Source organism: Eubalaena glacialis, chromosome 13, assembly GCF_028564815.1.
Source record: "Eubalaena glacialis isolate mEubGla1 chromosome 13, mEubGla1.1.hap2.+ XY, whole genome shotgun sequence".
NCBI classification, from domain to species: domain Eukaryota; kingdom Metazoa; phylum Chordata; class Mammalia; order Artiodactyla; family Balaenidae; genus Eubalaena; species Eubalaena glacialis.
Window position 1 is genome coordinate 707,508 of NC_083728.1, and position 18,138 is coordinate 725,645.

At 63.9% G+C, this 18,138-nt stretch overlaps 4 protein-coding genes across 4 annotated transcripts in view; 2 read left to right on the forward strand and 2 right to left on the reverse strand.

Annotated features, from left to right (window-relative positions):
* Positions 1-292: 292 nt before the first annotated feature.
* SOX18 (SRY-box transcription factor 18) lies at positions 293-2,424 on the forward strand. The gene is made up of 2 exons (XM_061208747.1): positions 293-747; positions 1,134-2,424. The coding sequence occupies exons 1-2, from the start codon at positions 390-392 to the stop codon at positions 1,955-1,957; spliced, it is 1,182 nt and encodes a 393-aa protein (XP_061064730.1). The 5' UTR covers positions 293-389; the 3' UTR covers positions 1,958-2,424.
* Positions 2,425-6,945: 4,521 nt separating this feature from the next.
* Positions 6,946-11,370, forward strand: LOC133103430 (proline-rich protein HaeIII subfamily 1-like). The gene is made up of 3 exons (XM_061208819.1): positions 6,946-7,422; positions 7,825-8,023; positions 11,225-11,370. Exons 1-3 carry the CDS (start codon positions 6,946-6,948, stop codon positions 11,368-11,370), a joined length of 822 nt encoding a protein of 273 aa, XP_061064802.1.
* A 1,752-nt stretch (positions 11,371-13,122) lies between these two features.
* On the reverse strand, positions 13,123-14,321 carry C13H20orf204 (chromosome 13 C20orf204 homolog). The gene is made up of 4 exons (XM_061208821.1): positions 14,313-14,321; positions 13,627-13,881; positions 13,391-13,543; positions 13,123-13,269 (listed from the first exon to the last, which is right to left on the reverse strand). The coding sequence occupies exons 1-4, from the start codon at positions 14,319-14,321 to the stop codon at positions 13,123-13,125; spliced, it is 564 nt and encodes a 187-aa protein (XP_061064804.1).
* A 3,317-nt stretch (positions 14,322-17,638) lies between these two features.
* PRPF6 (pre-mRNA processing factor 6) overlaps positions 17,639-18,138 on the reverse strand; it is a 34,748-nt gene continuing 34,248 nt past the window's right edge. Inside the window, exon 21 of the mRNA XM_061207768.1 lies at positions 17,639-17,874. Within this exon, the coding sequence (XP_061063751.1) occupies positions 17,722-17,874 (153 nt within the window). The 3' untranslated portion in view covers positions 17,639-17,721. The remainder of the gene's footprint in view (positions 17,875-18,138) is intronic.

Below are 18,138 nucleotides of genomic sequence, written 5' to 3' on the forward strand. Positions count from 1 at the left end.
GTGTGTGTGGGTTCGTCTCTGAAAGCCTGACAGCCCCCAAGAGGACGCCCCCTGCCAAGCTTCGGGTCACATCAGCCACCCTCTCCCACTCAGGGGGGGCGTCTCTCCTTCAGAGGGTGCGGGGGGCGCCGCGCAGAGGAGGCGGAATCCGGCCGGGCCGAGAAGAAAGGGAGCCCCCGGGAGGAGGGGGCGGCCCGGGTCCGCCCCGCCCCGCCCCGTCCGCCACGCCGCCCATTGGCCCCGCGCCGCTATATCTGGGCGCCCACCCGGCGCGAGGCCACCGCCGTCCCTACCGCCGCCCACCCGCCCCACGCGTCCGACCCCGACGTGCCCGCTGCCCACTCTCCGCGCTCCCGCGCTCCGTTCCGCCCAGGCCGCGCCCAGCTGGAATGCAGAGATCGCCGCCCGGCTACGGCGCACAGGACGACCCGCCCGCCCGCCGCGACTGTGCATGGGCCCCGGGCCCCGGGGCCGCCGCTGAGCCGCGCGGCCTCCCCGCCGCCCCCGCCGCGCCCGCCGCGCCCGCCGCGCCCGCCTCGCCGCCCAGCCCGCCACGCAGCCCGCCGCGCAGCCCCGAGCCGGGGCGCTATGGCCTCAGCCCGGCCGGCCGCGGGGAGCGCCAGGCGGCCGACGAGTCGCGCATCCGGCGGCCCATGAACGCCTTCATGGTGTGGGCGAAGGACGAGCGCAAGCGGCTGGCGCAGCAGAACCCAGACCTGCACAACGCGGTCCTCAGCAAGATGCTGGGTGAGTGGCCGCTGGGGGGGCGCGGGCGGGGACGTGGGGGGGGCGGGCGGGGACGTGGGGGCACAACGCGGTGCTTAGCAAGATGCTGGGTGAGTGGGGGGGGCGGGGACGTGGGGGGGCCGCGGGCGCGAGCGGGGACGTGGGGGGGGCGCGGGCGGGCGGGGCGCGCGGGGACGTGGGGGCACAACGCGGTGCTCAGCAAGATGCTGGGTGAGTGGCCGCGGGCGCGGGCGGGGACGTGGGGGGCGCGGGCGGGGACGTGGGGGGGGGGCGGGGCGGGCGGGCGGGGCGCGCGGGGACCTCACGCCAGGGCGCTCGCGGAGCTCGGCGGTCCGCCCGCCCGCCCGCCCGACGGCGCCCAGCTGACCCGCGCCCGCGGCCCGCAGGCAAGGCGTGGAAGGAGCTGAGCCCGGCGGAGAAGCGGCCCTTTGTGGAGGAGGCGGAGCGGCTGCGCGTGCAGCACCTGCGCGACCACCCCAACTACAAGTACCGGCCGCGCCGCAAGAAGCAGGCGCGCAAGGCCCGGCGTCTGGAGCCCGGCCTCCTGCTCCCAGGCTTGGCGCCGCCGCCGCCGCCGCCGCCGCCGCCGCCGCCGCCCGAGCCCTTTCCCGCGGCCACCGGCCCGGCCCGGGCCTTCCGCGAGCTGCCGCCGCTGGGCGCCGATTTCGACGGCCTGGGGCTGCCCACGCCCGAGCGCTCGCCGCTGGACGGCCTGGAGGCAGGCGAGGCCGCCTTCTTCCCTCCGCCCGCGGCGCCCGAGGACTGCGCGCTGCGGGCCTTCCGTGCGCCCTACGGCCCCGCCGAGCTGCCCCGGGACCCGGGCGGCTGCTTCGGGGCGCCCCCGGCCGAGGCGCTCAGGACCGCGCCCGCCCCCGCCGCGCCGCTCTGCGGCCTCTACTACGGCGCCCCGGGTGTGCCCGGCCCGGGCCCCTACCCCGGCCCGCTGTCGCCGCCGCCCGAGGCCCCGCCGCTGGAGGGCGCCGAGCCCCTGGGGCCCGCCGCCGACCTGTGGGGCGACGTGGACCTGACCGAGTTCGACCAGTACCTCAACTGCGGCCGGACTCGCCCCGACGCCGCCGGGCTCCCGTACCACGTGGCGCTGGCCAAGCTGGGCCCGCGAGCCATGTCCTGCCCGGAGGAGAGCAGCCTGATCGCCGCGCTGTCCGACGCCAGCTCCGCCGTCTACTACAGCGCCTGCATCTCCGGCTAGGCCGCCCGGGGCGCCGCGTGTCACCGTGTCACCGCTCTGTCTCTCTCGCAGGCGGAGTTGCCGCTACTCGTCATAGCCCCGCAGGAACCGGCAACGCCGGGGCTTGGCCGGGCGGAGGGCGCCCCTACGGGGCGGTCCCCACACGTCCCGGGGCTTGGCCGGGAAGCCCAGGCCTAGGACGTGTGGCTGGCCCTGCCAGGGCTAAGTTTTTGAAGCGCCTAATCCTTTTCTTGCCGTGTATTTTCTAGAACTAGGCTGTATTTTTTACTTTGCCTTTTTTATATACATGAAACAATATATTTAATTTTTAATTAAACTTTTAAACTTTTTCTTGCAAGGGGTTTCAGTGATGCAAAGCACCGATGTAGCAAGGGCTCTTTAAATAACGTTCATTTGCTGTAAAGGAGGAGCCGGGAGCTGGGTGCCCCAGGCGAGGCCACAATAAAGCGCCTCTCCTTTCCTCGGAACTCTCGCGTCTGTGGTCGCTGGGGGTGGGGGAGCAGTTCCCCCCAGGGTCCTGGGCGTGCCCTTCCCTCCAAAGTCCAGGGAACCTGACTCGCTGCTGGGCTCCACAGCATGCACTTCTCCACCCTTCCAGGACACTACCCCAGACAGCCGATGGGAGGCAGGGGGTGTGGGCACTGCCCACCCTGCCAGCTCTCCACCCCCCCAAGCCCCATTTTAACTCAAGCCTCATCACGGTCAGACTACACCCAGAAATTCCCTCCACACCCTCACCCGGGTTTCACCATCCTCATCTCATCCTGAAAACAACTTCCTTCAAGCCCAGTGAGTGCCCAGGACAGCGCCTCTCTCTGAAGGAGGCTGGTGGGGTTGACGCCTGTCTGCAGACGTGACATCCTGGGACTCCCATCCGTCATTCTCTCTCAACCCAGTGTCCCCAGAGAGGGCAGCACCATGACAAATCCACACTGCTTGCCAGGGTGACGTGTGTGGGCTCTACCAGTGACACGCGGTCAATGACCAGAGCAGGGGAGCTCAGGCCTCACGTCTCAAGCCTCCACCTCTGGAACCCATCACACTAGCCTTGGGCCCTCTCCCAGCAGGACCGGCCACCCTCTTTCCACACGGCTTCCTTGGTTCCACTAGCGCCCCCTCACTGGGGAGCCCATGGGTTCAGGGAAAGTTGGCAACAATCATCTTGGGCGATTCTTCTCTCCTGGGACCGGGTCCCGAAGTGAGGCGTCTACACACTCACACCCTTCCCAGGGCCTGACGGGTCTTCCCAGCCAAGATGAGAGGTCGTGTGTCCCCCTGGCCTGTGCTGCCCCAGTAGCATATGGGGGGGGCGTCCCGCTGACCTCTGACAACTCTGATGTAGTGCGTGCGCCCTGGGGCGTGGGCATCTTCTGATGACGTGCGCTGCTGTGTGGCTGCTGTGAGCCTGAATCCAACTGCGTGTGTATGAGTGCGTGTGGGCAAGTGTGTGCACGTGCTCCGAGCATGGCTGTGATGCTGTGACAGTGTGAGCACGTGGCTCGACGGGACCCTCCATGAGGATGACTGTGTGTGGCCCCCGGGGTGTCTGAGACTCTGTGTGCGCATGCGTGTGTCTGTGTGTCAGCCTGGGTGTCCGTGCACGGGGGTCTGCTGCCTGAGCGTGTGTGCAGAGGTGAACAGGGTGTGGGGCTCTTCTTACAGGTGTCCTGCCTCTGAGAGGCACGGCGACATCACCCCTCTGTTAGCTGGAATGAGCCCCACACCTCGGTGGGTGGAGTCGGGGAGCGACACCTGGGCCCCCACCCCCACCTCATAGTGAGCAGGGCCCAGAAACCTCAAAGACAAAGGGACAGAGAAAGACGAGCTGAGGAGGGCAGGAGATGGATTCGGAGGTGGAGAGAGGAGCCCTGGGCGGGTCGAGGCACAAACAGAAATGGCCCCCAGGACACCAAGGACAGTGCTGGTACACAGGAAGGAGGCAGGGAATGAGGCCCAAAGGGACAAGGGTGGTCCAGTCCAGCCGCATCTGTCATGGTGGGAGGGAGCTCTGAGACACCAATGCTGAGTCCTGGGCTCACGCACGAAGGCTCACGTCACCCATGAGTGTGCACACCCAGCTCTCATGGCCCCTGACTCCCACTCTGGGCCTGCCCCTGGTAGGGGGACAGGTGACCCACCCACTGGAGCCCTGGGTTAGCAGGGCCAAGGTGCGCCCCCCCCCGTGGGGATGGCCTCTGTACGGATGGGGACCCATAGCCGCCAGAGTCCAGCAGCCTCTGCCCCCTGCCACCCCCTGGGGGGCGGACCCTCCCATCTCCTCCCCCCACCCCCTGGCCAGGGCCGGGGGAAGGGAAGACCAGCCCAGCCTCTCCTACCGCCTAGAGCCATGTGACAAGCCCCTCGGAGGGCCCCGCTGCCCGGGCCCAGGCATCGCCTCACCTGTGCCCCACCCCAGAGACAGCCATGGACACACACAGAGAGAGGCTGCAGACAGGCAGGCAAGGCTGTCTCTCTTGTACGTGGAACAGTTTTCTAACGTCCTCCTCACCCCACCCTCGGAGGCAGGAGGATGGGGGCCCCAAGGTGCCTGGGGTGGCACAGGCCCCGCTGCCCAAGTGGGGAAGGGCCGAGTAGCTTGCTCCCCAGAAGACCCTCCCTCAGTGCCAGGGTGGGATGCCGGGGGGGGGGCATGGGGGGGTCCGGGGGTCCCAATTTGGACCAAGTCCCTGGAGCCAGGGGCTGGGGGCATTCAGGAGCACAATCAGGACTGGGGACACACATACACAACACACACTCACACACACACACACACGGAGGGCAGCTGTTTTCAGGGAGTGCCTCAGGTGGGCACCATGCCTGGGGCCCTCCCAAGGGACCCAGGGCAGGCTGGGCAGCCCTCCTAGGCAGGACCACAGCTCCAGGGCCTGGGTGGTTCCAGCCCTGGGTCAGGCTTCCCCCCCTCCACCGCCCCCCCCCCGGCTCCACCCACCTGCTTCCCCTAAGGTCAGAGAAGGGAAGTCCCCACCCCCAGCTCCCGCTGAGTCAGGCCCGCCAGGAACAGACCCAGGCGACCTAGCTCCTGGCGGGAAGTTCTAGCAGCCCGGCCTGGCCTAAGCCACAGCTCCCACACCCAGGACCCAGCCTAGCCCGGGGGTGACCTGAGCCGAGGTGTGGAACCCTCCCCAGCAAGCCGCCCACAGGAGGAGGTGGGGGGGGAGAGCAGGTAAGGTGCACCCCTCTCCCCAGTAGGCACGATCATCACCTCGACACCTTCAGGAACACCCCACACACAACCAGCCGCACACCACACCAGGAGCAAAGCTGTGCTCACACACCCGCCCCCAACAAGGCCAGGCTGGGCAGGCGAAGAGGAACTTAACTGTCCACTTGATGGACAAATACGCTAGACATTCCAGCTGCTCAGCTGTCAGCCTCCAACACCTACAGACACTTCTAAGGGGACAACTCAGTGGTTTTTAATCTATTCACAGGGTGGTATAACTATGATCACTAACTTCAGCACTCTTCCATCACCCCAAAAGAACCTCGTCCCCACTAGCTGTCACTTCCCATCCTCCTTGCTCCCAGCCCCTGGGAAACACTAACCTGCTTTCTGTCTCTGTAGACTTGCCTATTCTGGACTTTCCATGTAAGTAGAATCACACAATAAGCGGCCTTTTGAGTCTGGCTTCTCTCACTGAGCATTGAGTCTTTGAGGTTCATCCATGTTGTAACTTGAATCAATACTTCATTCCTTTTTAAGGCTGTATAATATTCCGTTGTATGGATGGAACACAGTCTATTTATCTCTTCATCAGCTGATGGACATTGAGGTTGTTTCCATGTTTTGGCTACTGTGATTACTGATGCTATGAACATTGGTGTGCAAGGTTTTATGTGGATGTGTTTTCAGTAAAGTAACATAAATGTGTATCTCTAATGACCAAGTCTGAACAAGTAGATTACCTCAAATTCATATGCTGGGTAAATGACCCTGAGAAAACCATAATTCAAAAGGACACATGTACCCCAATGTTCATTGCAGCACTATTTACAATAGCCAGGACAATGGACAAAGAAGATGTGGTACATATATACAATGGAATATTACTCAGCCATAAAAAAGGAATGAAATTGGGTCATTTGTAGAGATGTGGATGGAGTTAGAGCCTGTCATACAGAGTGAAGTAAGCCCAAAAGAGAAAAATAAATAGCGTATATTAACGCATATGTGGAATCTAGAAAAATTGTACAGATGAACCTATTTGCAGGGCAGCAATAGAGATGTAGAGGTAGAGAACGGACATGTGGACACAGGGCGGGTAGGGGAGGGTGGGACGAATTGGGAGATTAGGTTTGACATAAATACACTACCATGTGTAAAATAGAAAGCTAGTGGGAACTTGCTGTATAGCACAGGGAGCTCAGCTCGGTGCTCTGTGACAACCTAGAAGGGTGGGATGGGGGGTGGGGGTGGGAGGGAGGTCCAAGAGGGAGGGGATATAGGTATACATAGAGCTGATTCACTTCACTGTACAGCAGAAACTAACAGGACATTCTGAACCAATTATACTCCAATAAAATAAAAAAAAATCATATGCTAGAGCAGCTACCCCCAAAGGGGGGGCTCCAGAGCAGCTGATCTCCAATCCCAACTGGGCGCTCACAAGCAAGACTCAACCCTCCACCCAGCCCACCCACCACCACTCCCGCCCCAGGCTTGGGGAGGGGCCCCCAGGAGCAGGCTCCGGTCCAGTCCACAGTGGGTTTTGGCCAAGCGTGTGGGAGTTCCTGGCCCAGGACTGGGGAGGAGGAGGGCTGGGAGCACCAGTGTTCCTCCTCTTTGTGTTTCAGAACACAGCCCACTCTGCTTCCTTCCACCCCCTCTACCTCTGCACAAGCACCCAGCCTCTCAGGGAAGCCCGGCAGGGCTCCCCACCCTCTGCCTTACCTTCCACGCCCCCGACCCACGCCCCCGTCCTGCTCTGGCCAGCACAACCCGGCCCATCCCCCAGGACCCCTCTCCCATGCCCCCGCGCCATTCCCCCACGACCCCACCCCCCTGCCCCACGACCCCGCCCTGTCTCCCACGCCCCCGCCCGCCCGCGCGAGAAAACAGGAAGGGGCCCGCGGCGGCGGCGGCGCTGGAAGGAAACGCAGGAAGCGGCGGCGGGTGCGGCGCTTATCTCGGGCCCCAGCCGGACCCCTGGCCTCACGCCCCGCGCCGGCCGGGCAGGGGACGTGGGGGCGGCCGGAGGACAGGCCTGCTCACCTGGCGGGGGGCCCTGGCCGCCTTACCACCGAGCCACAACTGTCACAACTGGGCCATGGAGGGAGGCGACAGGACTTCACTGGGCCAGGCTGTGCCCCTCCAGCCCGGGGACCCAGGGGCCGGTGTCCAACCGCAGGACGCCCCACCTCCCCACAACGCACACTGGCCCGCCCCGCCCCCAGGCCCTGACCACCCTGTTTCCCCCCTTACAAGGACTCGCTTTGCCCTGCAGGTGCGGGCTCCCTGCTGCTTCTTCCGGGCTTTAACTCTTGGGTTGGTGGGGGGGGCGGGGGGGGGGGACGGCGCGCCGATGGTTGTTTCTGTGTTTACAAAGCTGGGTCTTTTCCTGGGGAGGGGGCAGGATGGGGACTGTCCCTGGGCACCCCCCAGGGTCCCGCAGGCCACTGGCAGGGACAATGGGCTCCAACACCTGGCACTCCCTCCCCCCGCCCCATGAGTATGTGCTTTGCTTCCTGGAGTGGGGGGCCGCGTGTGTTTCCGCGTCAACCACGACTGGAACGGCGCCTCCGCGCACACCTGCAGGCAGGGACCCCACACTCAGGCTCACAGGCAAGAGCCCGAGGGCCCTCAGGTCTGCTGCAGGTGTTTCCTCCCGCGCCTTCGCGGCACCCAGCGCCAGATGCAGGGTCCGGCCGACTCACGTCCTGTCCCAGAGCCCTGGCTCCGCGAACGCGGAGATGTGTCTGTTCAGGGCCTGGCATGGCGGGCACCTGTCTTTCCCACAACCTCCCACCGCCTCCTGGTGCTCAGCTGGGCTGGGGTGGCGGCCAGTCGAGGAGGGGACACGGGGGAGGTGCCGCTGGGGCCCATGAGTGGGCCCCAGGCAGGGCAAAGGCGCTCTGCCGCCCTCAGAAGGACCAGTGCTCGAGGTTGGCACGGACCCCACCCCTGCGGTCTGTTGGCAGCCTGGGGAGGGGCAGAGGTGGGAAGTGGGGGTCGGGAGAGAGAGGGGCCTGTGGGCGGGGGCGGCGGACACACAAGTGGCACAGTTGGGGTCACGTTTTTGGTTTTCCGAATCCAGAGACTCGTTTGCCTGTCGCCCGTGTTCCAGATGTTCTTTCAAAGGCTCCCATTCTGGGGAGGCCGTGGGACCCGGACTACCCTTCAAAGCCTGCCTGGCCCCTCCTTGCAGCGCTGCACATGGGCGGTCTGGCTCCCTGGCCAGTGCTCTGCAGCCGCGTCTGCCACCCCGGCACAGCCCCTCCCCCTGGGTCCCAGCGCCCACTCCCCCCGCCCCAGGGAAGCAGCTGAGAGAAGGCACGCGTGTAGGACAGGACACCACGGCGTGCAAGCCCCAACCCCACCACGTGTGTGCCCCAGAAAGAGTGTTTTATGGAGGAAGAACCAGGCTCAGGCCACATGCCCGGGGCCTTGGCAGGGAAGGCAGGGCACTGGGGCCTGGCAGATACCTCGAGTCCACGACAGGCGGGGCCCATCCACCGGGTCACACCGCCTACACTCTGCCCTCCGTGGCGCCGTGACCAGTGGCTCTGTCCTCACCGTTGAGTCTCTTTCCATCTCTCTGTTGGTTCTGGTCAGTTCCAGCCAGCAAAGATTTGGGTAGCTCATGTGCCCCGGTGCCGAGCCTGGAGGGCCAGACCTCAGGTCTGAGCAGGGCGGCCCCAGCTTTCCCTCCACCTGCCCCAGACATGGTCTGGTTGGGATGTCCCCGCCCTGGACAAGTGAACTTCGTCCCAGAAGCCAGAAGCCCACCCTGCCCTCATCCTGCATGAGCAAAGATGCTGAAGTGGGTTGAATGGTGGCCCCAGAGATACGTCCACCTCCCAGAACCTATGAGTGAGACCTTATGTGGAAAAAGGGTCTTGGCAGATGTAATTAAGGATCTTGAGGTGAGGAGATCATCCTAGATTACCCAGGTGGCACTAAATCCAGCAGCAGAGATCCTCAGAGAGGAGAGACGGCCACACGAAGCAAGAGGCAGGCACTGGAGCAACGCAGCCACAAGCGAAGGAATACCCGGAGCCACCAGAAGCTTCAAGAAGCAAGAATGGTTTCTCCCCTGGAGCCCCTGGAGGGAGCACAGCCCAGCCCTACAACACCCGATTTCAGGCCAATGATACTGATTTTGGACTTCTGGCCTCCAGAACTGTGAGAGCAGAAAATTTTATTGTGTTAGGTCACCTAGTTTGTGGTAATTTGTTATAGCAGCTCTAGGAAACTAATACAGATGGTTTCTGAGATATGGGGACAGCGGCCCATGTCCCCACAGCCATGATGCTGACCCATCATCTGGGGGTTGGCAGGAGCAGGCCTGGGCATGATGTGCAGAGCCTCTGCCTGGCACTGAGGCCTCGAGAGAAAGTGCAGAGGGTGGACAGCGGTGGCCGGGGCGGGGGGTGGGGGTCTTGTGCTGAGAACAACTTCGAAGTGAGATGAGGGAGGGACCACTGGGGTCTTCGAGCTCAGGCCACAGGCCTCCAGCCCCCACGCCCAGGCAGTCAATTTGCCAGGACAGACCAGGGTTAGACATCAGGAGGGTGTGCCTCAGAGAGGGGCGCCCTGCCAGGCAGGGTGGGGCAGGAACCTGGACCCGTGCACTCACACATCCCTGTGAACACACACCTCGACATATACATTTGTGTACACGCACACACACACACGCTCACTACCTATACATTTGTGTACACACACACACACACGCTCACTACCTATACATTTGTGTACACACACACACACACGCTCACTACATATACATTTGTGTACACACACACACACGCTCACTACATATACATTTGTGTACACACACACGCACACACGCTCACTACCTATACATTTGTGTACACACACGCACACACGCACACACACACGCTCACTACCTATACATTTGTGTACACACACACACACACACACGCTCACTACCTATACATTTGTGTACACACACACACACACGCTCACTACATATACATTTGTGTACACACACACGCACACACGCTCACTACCTATACATTTGTGTACACACACACACACGCTCACTACCTATACATTTGTGTACACACACACGCACACACGCACACACGCTCACTACCTATACATTTGTGTACACACACACACACACGCTCACTACCTATACATTTGTGTACACACACACACACACACGCTCACTACCTATACATTTGTGTACACACACACACACACACGCACACACGCTCACTACCTATACATTTGTGTACACACACGCACACACGCACACACGCTCACTACCTATACATTTGTGTACACACACACACACACGCTCACTACCTATACATTTGTGTACACACACACACACACACGCTCACTACCTATACATTTGTGTACACACACACGCACACACGCTCACTACCTATACATTTGTGTACACACACGCACACACGCACACACACACGCTCACTACCTATACATTTGTGTACACACACACACACACACACGCTCACTACCTATACATTTGTGTACACACACACACACGCTCACTACATATACATTTGTGTACACACACATGCACACACGCTCACTACCTATACATTTGTGTACACACACACACACACGCTCACTACCTATACATTTGTGTACACACACACGCACACACGCACACACGCTCACTACCTATACATTTGTGTACACACACACGCACACACGCTCACTACCTATACATTTGTGTACACACACACACACACGCTCACTACCTATACATTTGTGTACACACACACGCACACACGCACACACGCTCACTACCTATACATTTGTGTACACACACACACACACACGCACACACGCTCACTACCTATACATTTGTGTACACACACGCACACACGCACACACGCTCACTACCTATACATTTGTGTACACACACACACACACACACACGCTCACTACCGGGGAGGCTCTGGCAGGAGCCCCCAGGGAGGAACAGCCAGGCCAGGGTGCAGGAGCATCTCGTCCACCACCATGGTTGCAGCCCAGGACTCAGACGGAGATTGTGTCCCCGTAACTGAGGCCTCTGCTCCTCCTCCCAGCCCCCCTGAAACTGGGGTTTGTTGGGAACTGCCTCAGGCGTGGGCGGACGGAAGGGCTGCCCATTGCCCGCTCACCACGGCAGCAAGGAGTGCTGTGGGTGGGCAGCAGCCATGACGGCCCAGAGGCCACGCCCAGGCGCCCTTAGGAGAAGCGCTCTCCCCACAGGCCCTGGCGCTGAGGCAGGTCCGAGTGCAAGGAGCCAGGTGCCCTTGGGAAAGCAGGAGCATGGTGGGGGCCTCTGTGGAGGGCCTGTCCCCTCCCCGGCCCCGCACCCAGACCCCCGGACTCTCTTACCGACCTTCTACCAGGCCCGATTCAGCTGCCCCAAGCCTTGTGCTCCAACCAAAGCAGGACTCTTCCCTCTACCTGGACACCTGGCCACAGCCCCAGGCTTGCACAGCGGGAGCCAGCGACGTGACCACGCCCCTCAGCTTGCTCCATTTCGTGAGACATGGGGGCATCAGTATCTCCACTGGTGGAGACCAGTGTTCCCCAAGTTCAAGATGAGGACTCCCCCACGGACTCAGGCCAGGACCCTGGGGTTGCCCGGACCTCCCCTCACCCCATTCACGTCCAAGCCCACCTCCTCCAGCTTCACCCCAACCACACAGGCCCCCTGCCCAGGCCACCCTCACACGCAGAGTGCGACCACGTGGCCTGGGAGCCTATAAGGTGACTGGACGCACCCCGAGGTCCCCAACCTGCACACAGGGCACAGGCGGGGGGTCACTGTGCTTGGGGCCTGGCTCTCATCCCGGCTCTTACACTTCCTGGCTGTGAGATCTGGGGCAAGTCCTGTAAGCTCCCAGTGCCTCCGTTTCCTAGTGTACGAACCAGGGGCAGTGGTTCCTGCGGCTCAGGCTGAACGCGCTCGCACGCACACAGAGGGGGGGGCGGGCAGGGCCAGCTGTGCCCTGCCGACGGCTCCGCCAGCAAGGCCTGTCTGCATCTCCTGCTTGCCTCTGTTCTGCCAGGGTGCCCAGGGCAAGGCCCGCTTCGGTGCCTACTGGGTCCGTCCACCTGTCGGGGAAGAGCATGATGACAGGTGTGCCGACCAGGCATCCACCTTGACCAGGTGCTCTGCCTGCCCTGCTGCGCCCCCCCCCCCCACAGGCTGTGATCCGGGAGGGGGCCACGGACCTCCAGGCCTACGCGGCTGTAGGTGCGGGACTCCAGGGATCAGCCCTCCACCCTGCCACGCAAACATAAGGTCCCAGGACACAAGACGGTGGGTCCCGGGCTGGCCTGGCCAGTCCCGCAGAGGAGCTGCTGCCACCCTTCCCAGGCCACAGGAAATGGCCTGGCCCAGCTTGCAGCCAGGGCCGCAGCTCGCTTCCCTTCAGGCCCGTTTCCTTTATCCGGTTGTTTTGCTCCGAATTCACAAAGCTCAGCCTTCCCCTCCCCTCCATTTCCACCCTTCCCCCATCCCAGAGTGGAGCAGGACGGATACGATGCTACATTTTAGGACCAGCAGGAGTCCCCATCTGCCCCCGCGCCCCCCCCCGCCCAAGCCTGCAGCGCCGACTTAGCAGGAGTCCCGTCCCGAGGCGCCCCCTGCTGGCCGAGCCTGGGAGCACCGCCGCTCCCCCCACCACCACCACCACCACACCGCGTGTGCGGGAGGCCCCAGCGCCCCCTCCCCACCGAGGCGCGGACCCGGGGCTGCCTGGCCCCACAACTGGCAGGCGAAGAAAGAGCGAACAGGGCCGCAGCACCAGCTCAGTTTATTGGGGCCTTGCTGGGGGCGGGGGGCGGGGGGCGGAGGGCGGGCCCCCTCCGGGACCAGCTCGCCAGGCGGGCCCCGCCTCCCAGTCCCCGGCCCTCCGGGGAGTGCGGGCCGCGGCGAGGGAGGGGCCGGGCCGCAAGGCCCTTTCCCAGACCCGCGCGCTCGGGGCGCTTAGGAGCCCCAGGAGCCGTCGGTGGCCGCGGCGCGCAGCGCGAAGAGCTTCTCCCAGCAGGTGGCGACGGTGTCCAGGGCGCGCAGCAGGAGCCGCCTCCGGCCGCCCCGACGCTGAACAGGGCGCGTCTCGGGCCGCCGGCTCCGCTGTCGGGGACGCGTCGGTCAGGGCGTGGGCACGGTCCCCGCCCGCCCCCTCCCCCGCAGCTCGTGTCCAGCCCCTGGGAAGGGAGACCGCGGGGCCGTGGGAGCGAGCGGGGACGCGCACCTGGCGCAGCGTCCGGCAGTGGCGCCGCATCACCGCCTCGGTGCGCACGGCCACGGTCCAAGCCGCCTTTTCCAGAGCCCCGCGGCGGCCCCCGGCCACCGCCCCACGTAGGGTCCGACCCAGGGCCACGATGGACAGTAGGATACTGTGCTCCTGGGGAGGGGAGGAAGCGGGGGACTGGGGGAGGAGCCCCGTGGGGAGAGGGCTGGAGGGCTTGGGTGGTGATGTCTCCATACCTTCTGGGCGCCACAGGAGGCTCCCACCCGGCCCCGCCATCGGGAGGCCGCGGCTCCAGTCAGGTTTTTCTGAATGAAATGGAGCTGTCTGGAGCCCGGCCCGGTCCACCTCACCGCGGCCTGCAGGTCCTCGAAGATGACCGCGCGGTAGTGGTGGAGCACGTCGGGGACGCTGCAAGCGCCGAGCCTGGCCCGGCCCGGTGCAGCCCCCAGCAGCGCCAGCAGGAGCGCCCAGAGCGCGGGCCTGGGGGGCCCCTGGAAGGGATACAGGCTCAGAGTCTGCGGAGGGGCCGACCCTCCTGCAGCACTGCGGGCATTGTGCTCCCCGCCCCCCCAGCCCCTGCACCCGACTCCACACACACGTAGAAGGGAATCTCTGAGCTGGTATAACGGAGACGTCGCCAGGCCATTCAACAAATGCTCTAGGCACAGGGCTGGCAGGTTTGGGGAAGGACAGACGACAGCACCCGCAGCTCTGGTCTGCATGGGTGTGAGGGCCCAAGTGCCCATAAGACTGGAGGGCAGGACTGACCTAGGTCTGGCTACAGCAGGAAGCACCCCCTGTACAGCCTCACCCTTGGCCATGCCCTGACCCATGCCCACCAGAGCTGGGCTCATCTCCAGGTGCCCCACAGGAGAGGGCAGAACTGATCTGCCCCCTCAATGGCCGGGCAGCTCCTCCTCACCCTCCCCATGGCTCTGCTACCAGCTCTGAGAGCCATGGGAGCTGGGGTTCCCTTGCACCCCCAACCCAACCATGACAGGGGTGAGGGCTCAGAGCTCAAGGCCACACCCCTTTGGAAGGGGAAGGCTTGGGGAAAGCCCAAGGCGAAGGGAGGAAGGGGACCGCGGTCCACACCACCAGGGCTCCCCTCCCCCAGAATGAAGAGAACTGGCTCTCATGGGGAAGAAGCCCACCCCCACTCAGAAGCCCAAACATCAGAGAGAAAGAGCAGCTTGTCTGCAGGCTCCCAGCCCCCAGGCTGGAGTCGCACAGCACTGGAAAATCAATCATGCGAACCCAGCGAGACCTGGGACTCAAGACACAGGACTCGACTCTGCTTCCCAGCCTGGCAGGAGAGCCTGACCACGCAGGGCCGGACCTGGAGTCCGTGGGGGCTCCCTGCCTGAGGCACCTGGCAGCGTTGGCCGGAGGATCAAATGCAATTAGCTGTGGGCCCTTCTCGAAACCCACCCCCTCCCTAGACAGGCTTAGCATGATGGTCGACTCGGTCGCCCCCTCTGCCTGCTGAGGGTCAGAGATCATAGTGAGAACAAGAACCGTTGGTGCTGGAAGGATGTCCAAGTGGGGTAGGTTGGTTGCCCAGGGGGTCCCGGGAAGGCCTGTCTGCCCCTGACCAGGGCCCGAGGCTCAGGCCAGTCCAACCCATGAGGACACGGTGGCCCCAGCTCCAGGAGGGAGACTCCCTCCCCCCGCCGCTGCCGCCGCTGCCGCCGCTGCCACCGCTGCCGGGAAGGCCAGTCAGGAGCACCCCGGGCCAGGCTGCGGTGACGGGAACCAAGGGGGATTTCCCGGTGGGGACACAGCGGGACAGCAGCCTCTCCTGGGCTGTGCACGCTCCCTGCCCCTCGGCCGAAGTCAGCCCCCTCCCCAGCGGCCCACCGCTGCTCACCATGGGCTTCTCAGGGTCAGGCCCTCCCTCACTCCCGCCAGTGGGCCTCGGACATGGTCCTGGGGTCCTCAGGTGGGCAGTGCCGCTGCGCTCCAGGTCCTGCTCCAAACCCGGCCAACAAGGCTTCCCTGGATGGCAGGCAGACGGCAGACGAGGCTTTTGAAGTTGGCTCCTCTGAGCAAAGGGGGGAGGGAGCAGCAGGGAGGCCCCAGGATCCCAGCCCTGCCCCCTCCCTCTCCCCACCGCTATCCAATCACTTCTTCAATTAACCTGACCCTGGAGCCCAGCCCCAGCGGGCTGTCTTCCCACCCAGTGGATCTTGGATTAAGCCATCGGACCTGGGAGATCTTCTCTGCCGGGGAGGGGGTCGGGTGCTCGGTGGGCAGAGAGCAGGGCAGGGCCCAGCTGGTGCGGAAGGGCAGCCAGGAGAAGCGGGGGCCGCCCTCGCCCTCCTCCAGGGCCTTCCTCAGTGGCCAGCAGGTGCTGCCTCTGCCAGGAGCCTGGCCACCGGCAGGACCAGGTGAGCAGGACTGAGCCCCCCCACCCCCCAGCTCCCCCAGCTCCCCCACCCTGACGTCCGGGGAGTCCTGCCCCAGCAGGTCCCAGGCAGGGGACTTCCCGGGCTCCCCGCTGGCCCAGCACTCAGGGCAGAGGTGCTTCCCAGTGCTCGCCCGCCCTGGGCTGAGGGGGGTCTTCTGCTGGGGGAGCTCACGGCCACTCACCCAGCCAGGCTTGCAGGGAGCTGGGCCGCAGCACCCTGCCGGGCGGTATCCTGCTGCTGCCCAGCCCTGCCCCCAGCAGTGCCTCCGAACAAGGGAAGCCTAGGAACTCAGCTAGCCTTGAGCTGGAACTGAAAAATGTCAGTGGAAGAAAAGCTAAGATATGTTTTCCCCAGGGAGAAAAGTAGTTTCACCACCACCTCGAGGCATTGAGAAAACAATCCCCAGGCAAACGAGGAAAGACATTTGCACGTGGACAATCAGATGCTCTGGAACGTTCCAAGGGCCCTGTGGGAGGCCTCACCTGACCTGAGACCAGAGTAAGTGTCCGGGAGAAGCCACAAGCAACTCAGGGCTGCCAGCTGCCCCGTGGCCGCAACCAAGTCACTGCCCCTTCCTGGGCCTCAGTTTCCACATCTGTACAGCGACAGGCTGGCTTTCAAGCTCCTAAAAACTTCAGGACTCGCTTTTCAGTGCAACGGCCAGGACCCCTCCCACCTCCTCCAGAAGAGACCAAAGGCAACTCCTGAGGGTCAGTGCACACACCCAGGAACCCCCGGCACGGCCCTCGGGGACCGGCTGACCTCGGGTGAGGAGAGGAAAGGTTTCCAGAGCCACAGACCATCCGTGAGCGGGGCCTGCCCCGGCCGCCCACCCTGGCACCAACAGTTCCTGACCCCACACAGGGATGGTCCGATCCCGCCCGGGGCTGGCCACGTCCTTGTGGCTCCCAGAGCATCGGAGGTGGACCCGGCTGGGCCAGCGCTCTGCAGGCAGACGCCCACGCCCTTGGTGCTGATGAGGAGGGCATGCTCCCCAACCTCGGCTGCTGCCAGAGGGCTAAGCCACGGGTCAGTGACTGACCCGCAGAACGAGGCACCGAGCAGCCCCTCTGGGATCGTTTCTTACAGAAGAACGTGTGGGAATAACTGCCAGCCGCCCTTCTCGTCACCACACGTGACAATCCGCATCTCTTCTCCCTGGCCCACGGCCTCTGGACCAACCCTGACCTCCGGCCAGATGTCTCCAGCCGTGGCCAACGCACCCCCTTCCAAGAGAACTAGCTAGTTTCCAACTGGACACAGACGCAGGGATCCAGAGCCCGAGGAAGTCTTTCATCCTCACATGGTGAAAACACACTCAAGTCTCCCAAGTAATGAATGCATTTTCTGTCTAGAGAGAGGACAGTTACAAGTGCTTTAGCATAAAATTGCTGACTACAAATTAGCAAAAGTGAATTCACCTGCCAATGGGAGCGAGCCTCTCACACGCTGGGGGCAGCACCTCAGGGGCCAGGCCCGTCCGCACCCAGGAAAGTCACCTACCCAGAGGCACACGCAGCCTGCCGCTGTGGGCGGGTGGGGGCCGCAGACAACCCCGGGGCAGGAGTGCGCGTGCACCCGCAGGGGCACTGCAGTCACCGGGCCAGCCAGACCCCGGCTGTCCCCACGCAGGGCTTTTACCCAGGACATGAGGTCCTGCCACCGTCTCCATAAAGCCCTGGAGAGCCTCATCGCTCCCCTGGCGTCTCCTCTGTGGGCACGGGCTCCCACAAGGCCTCCTGGAAAGTGAGCCCCGTCCAGCGTGGGGCAGACTGGGGCGGCCAAAGCGCGCGAGGGGAGGGCTCGGAGAACACCCGCCGGCCACGAACCCCACAACTACTAGAAAGCCTTTAATCAAAGACAGGACAGACAGCTCTCGCAACCCCCGCCCCGCCCCCAGCCAGTGCAGGGCCGGAACGGTCAGAAGGTGTTCTTGATGCAGGCTGCCACCAGCACCAGGATCTCCCCGATCTTCCGCTGCCAGTTGGCGATGTCCTTGGACGTGGCGCACCACAGCTCCCCGTGCCGGGGCTCGGCGTTCTCGCAGCGCCTTTTCACCTCCTCCCGCTGCTCCTGGGTGGGGACCACAGGCGCGTGAGGCGCCCCCACTCCCCCGCCGCCCCCAGCCCCGCCCCCCGGGAGCGGGCCCGCCACATTCCACCAGGCCTCACACCAGTGCCCGCACCCGCCCCCCAACTAGGAGCCGACCAGCTCCCCCAAGCCTGGCTTCCACGTCCCGTGGGGACTCCACGGGACTGGGCCCCGGGAGGGCTCCTGCATAGCAGGACAGGGCCCCCGAGGCACGAGGACGACCCCCAGGCCTCCAGCTCCAGCCCC

Excerpts from the sequence above, each read along its gene's own strand:
- C13H20orf204 (XM_061208821.1), bottom strand. Across the intron at positions 13,544-13,626 it reads CCTCCTGTGGCGCCCAGAAG|GAGCACAGTATCCTACTGTC; the intron begins GTATGGAGACAT and ends TCCCCTCCCCAG. Across the intron at positions 13,270-13,390 it reads ACTGCCGGACGCTGCGCCAG|CGGAGCCGGCGGCCCGAGAC; the intron begins GTGCGCGTCCCC and ends CGTCCCCGACAG.
- SOX18 (XM_061208747.1), top strand. The coding sequence starts at position 390 with ATGCAGAGATCGCCGCCCGGCTACGGCGCACAGGACGACCCGCCCGCC. Across the intron at positions 748-1,133 it reads GGTCCTCAGCAAGATGCTGG|GCAAGGCGTGGAAGGAGCTG; the intron begins GTGAGTGGCCGC and ends CGCGGCCCGCAG.
- LOC133103430 (XM_061208819.1), top strand. The coding sequence starts at position 6,946 with ATGCCCCCGCGCCATTCCCCCACGACCCCACCCCCCTGCCCCACGACC. Across the intron at positions 7,423-7,824 it reads GGACTCGCTTTGCCCTGCAG|CGCCAGATGCAGGGTCCGGC; the intron begins GTGCGGGCTCCC and ends CGCGGCACCCAG. Across the intron at positions 8,024-11,224 it reads GGTGCCGCTGGGGCCCATGA|CCCCCCTGAAACTGGGGTTT; the intron begins GTGGGCCCCAGG and ends TCCTCCTCCCAG.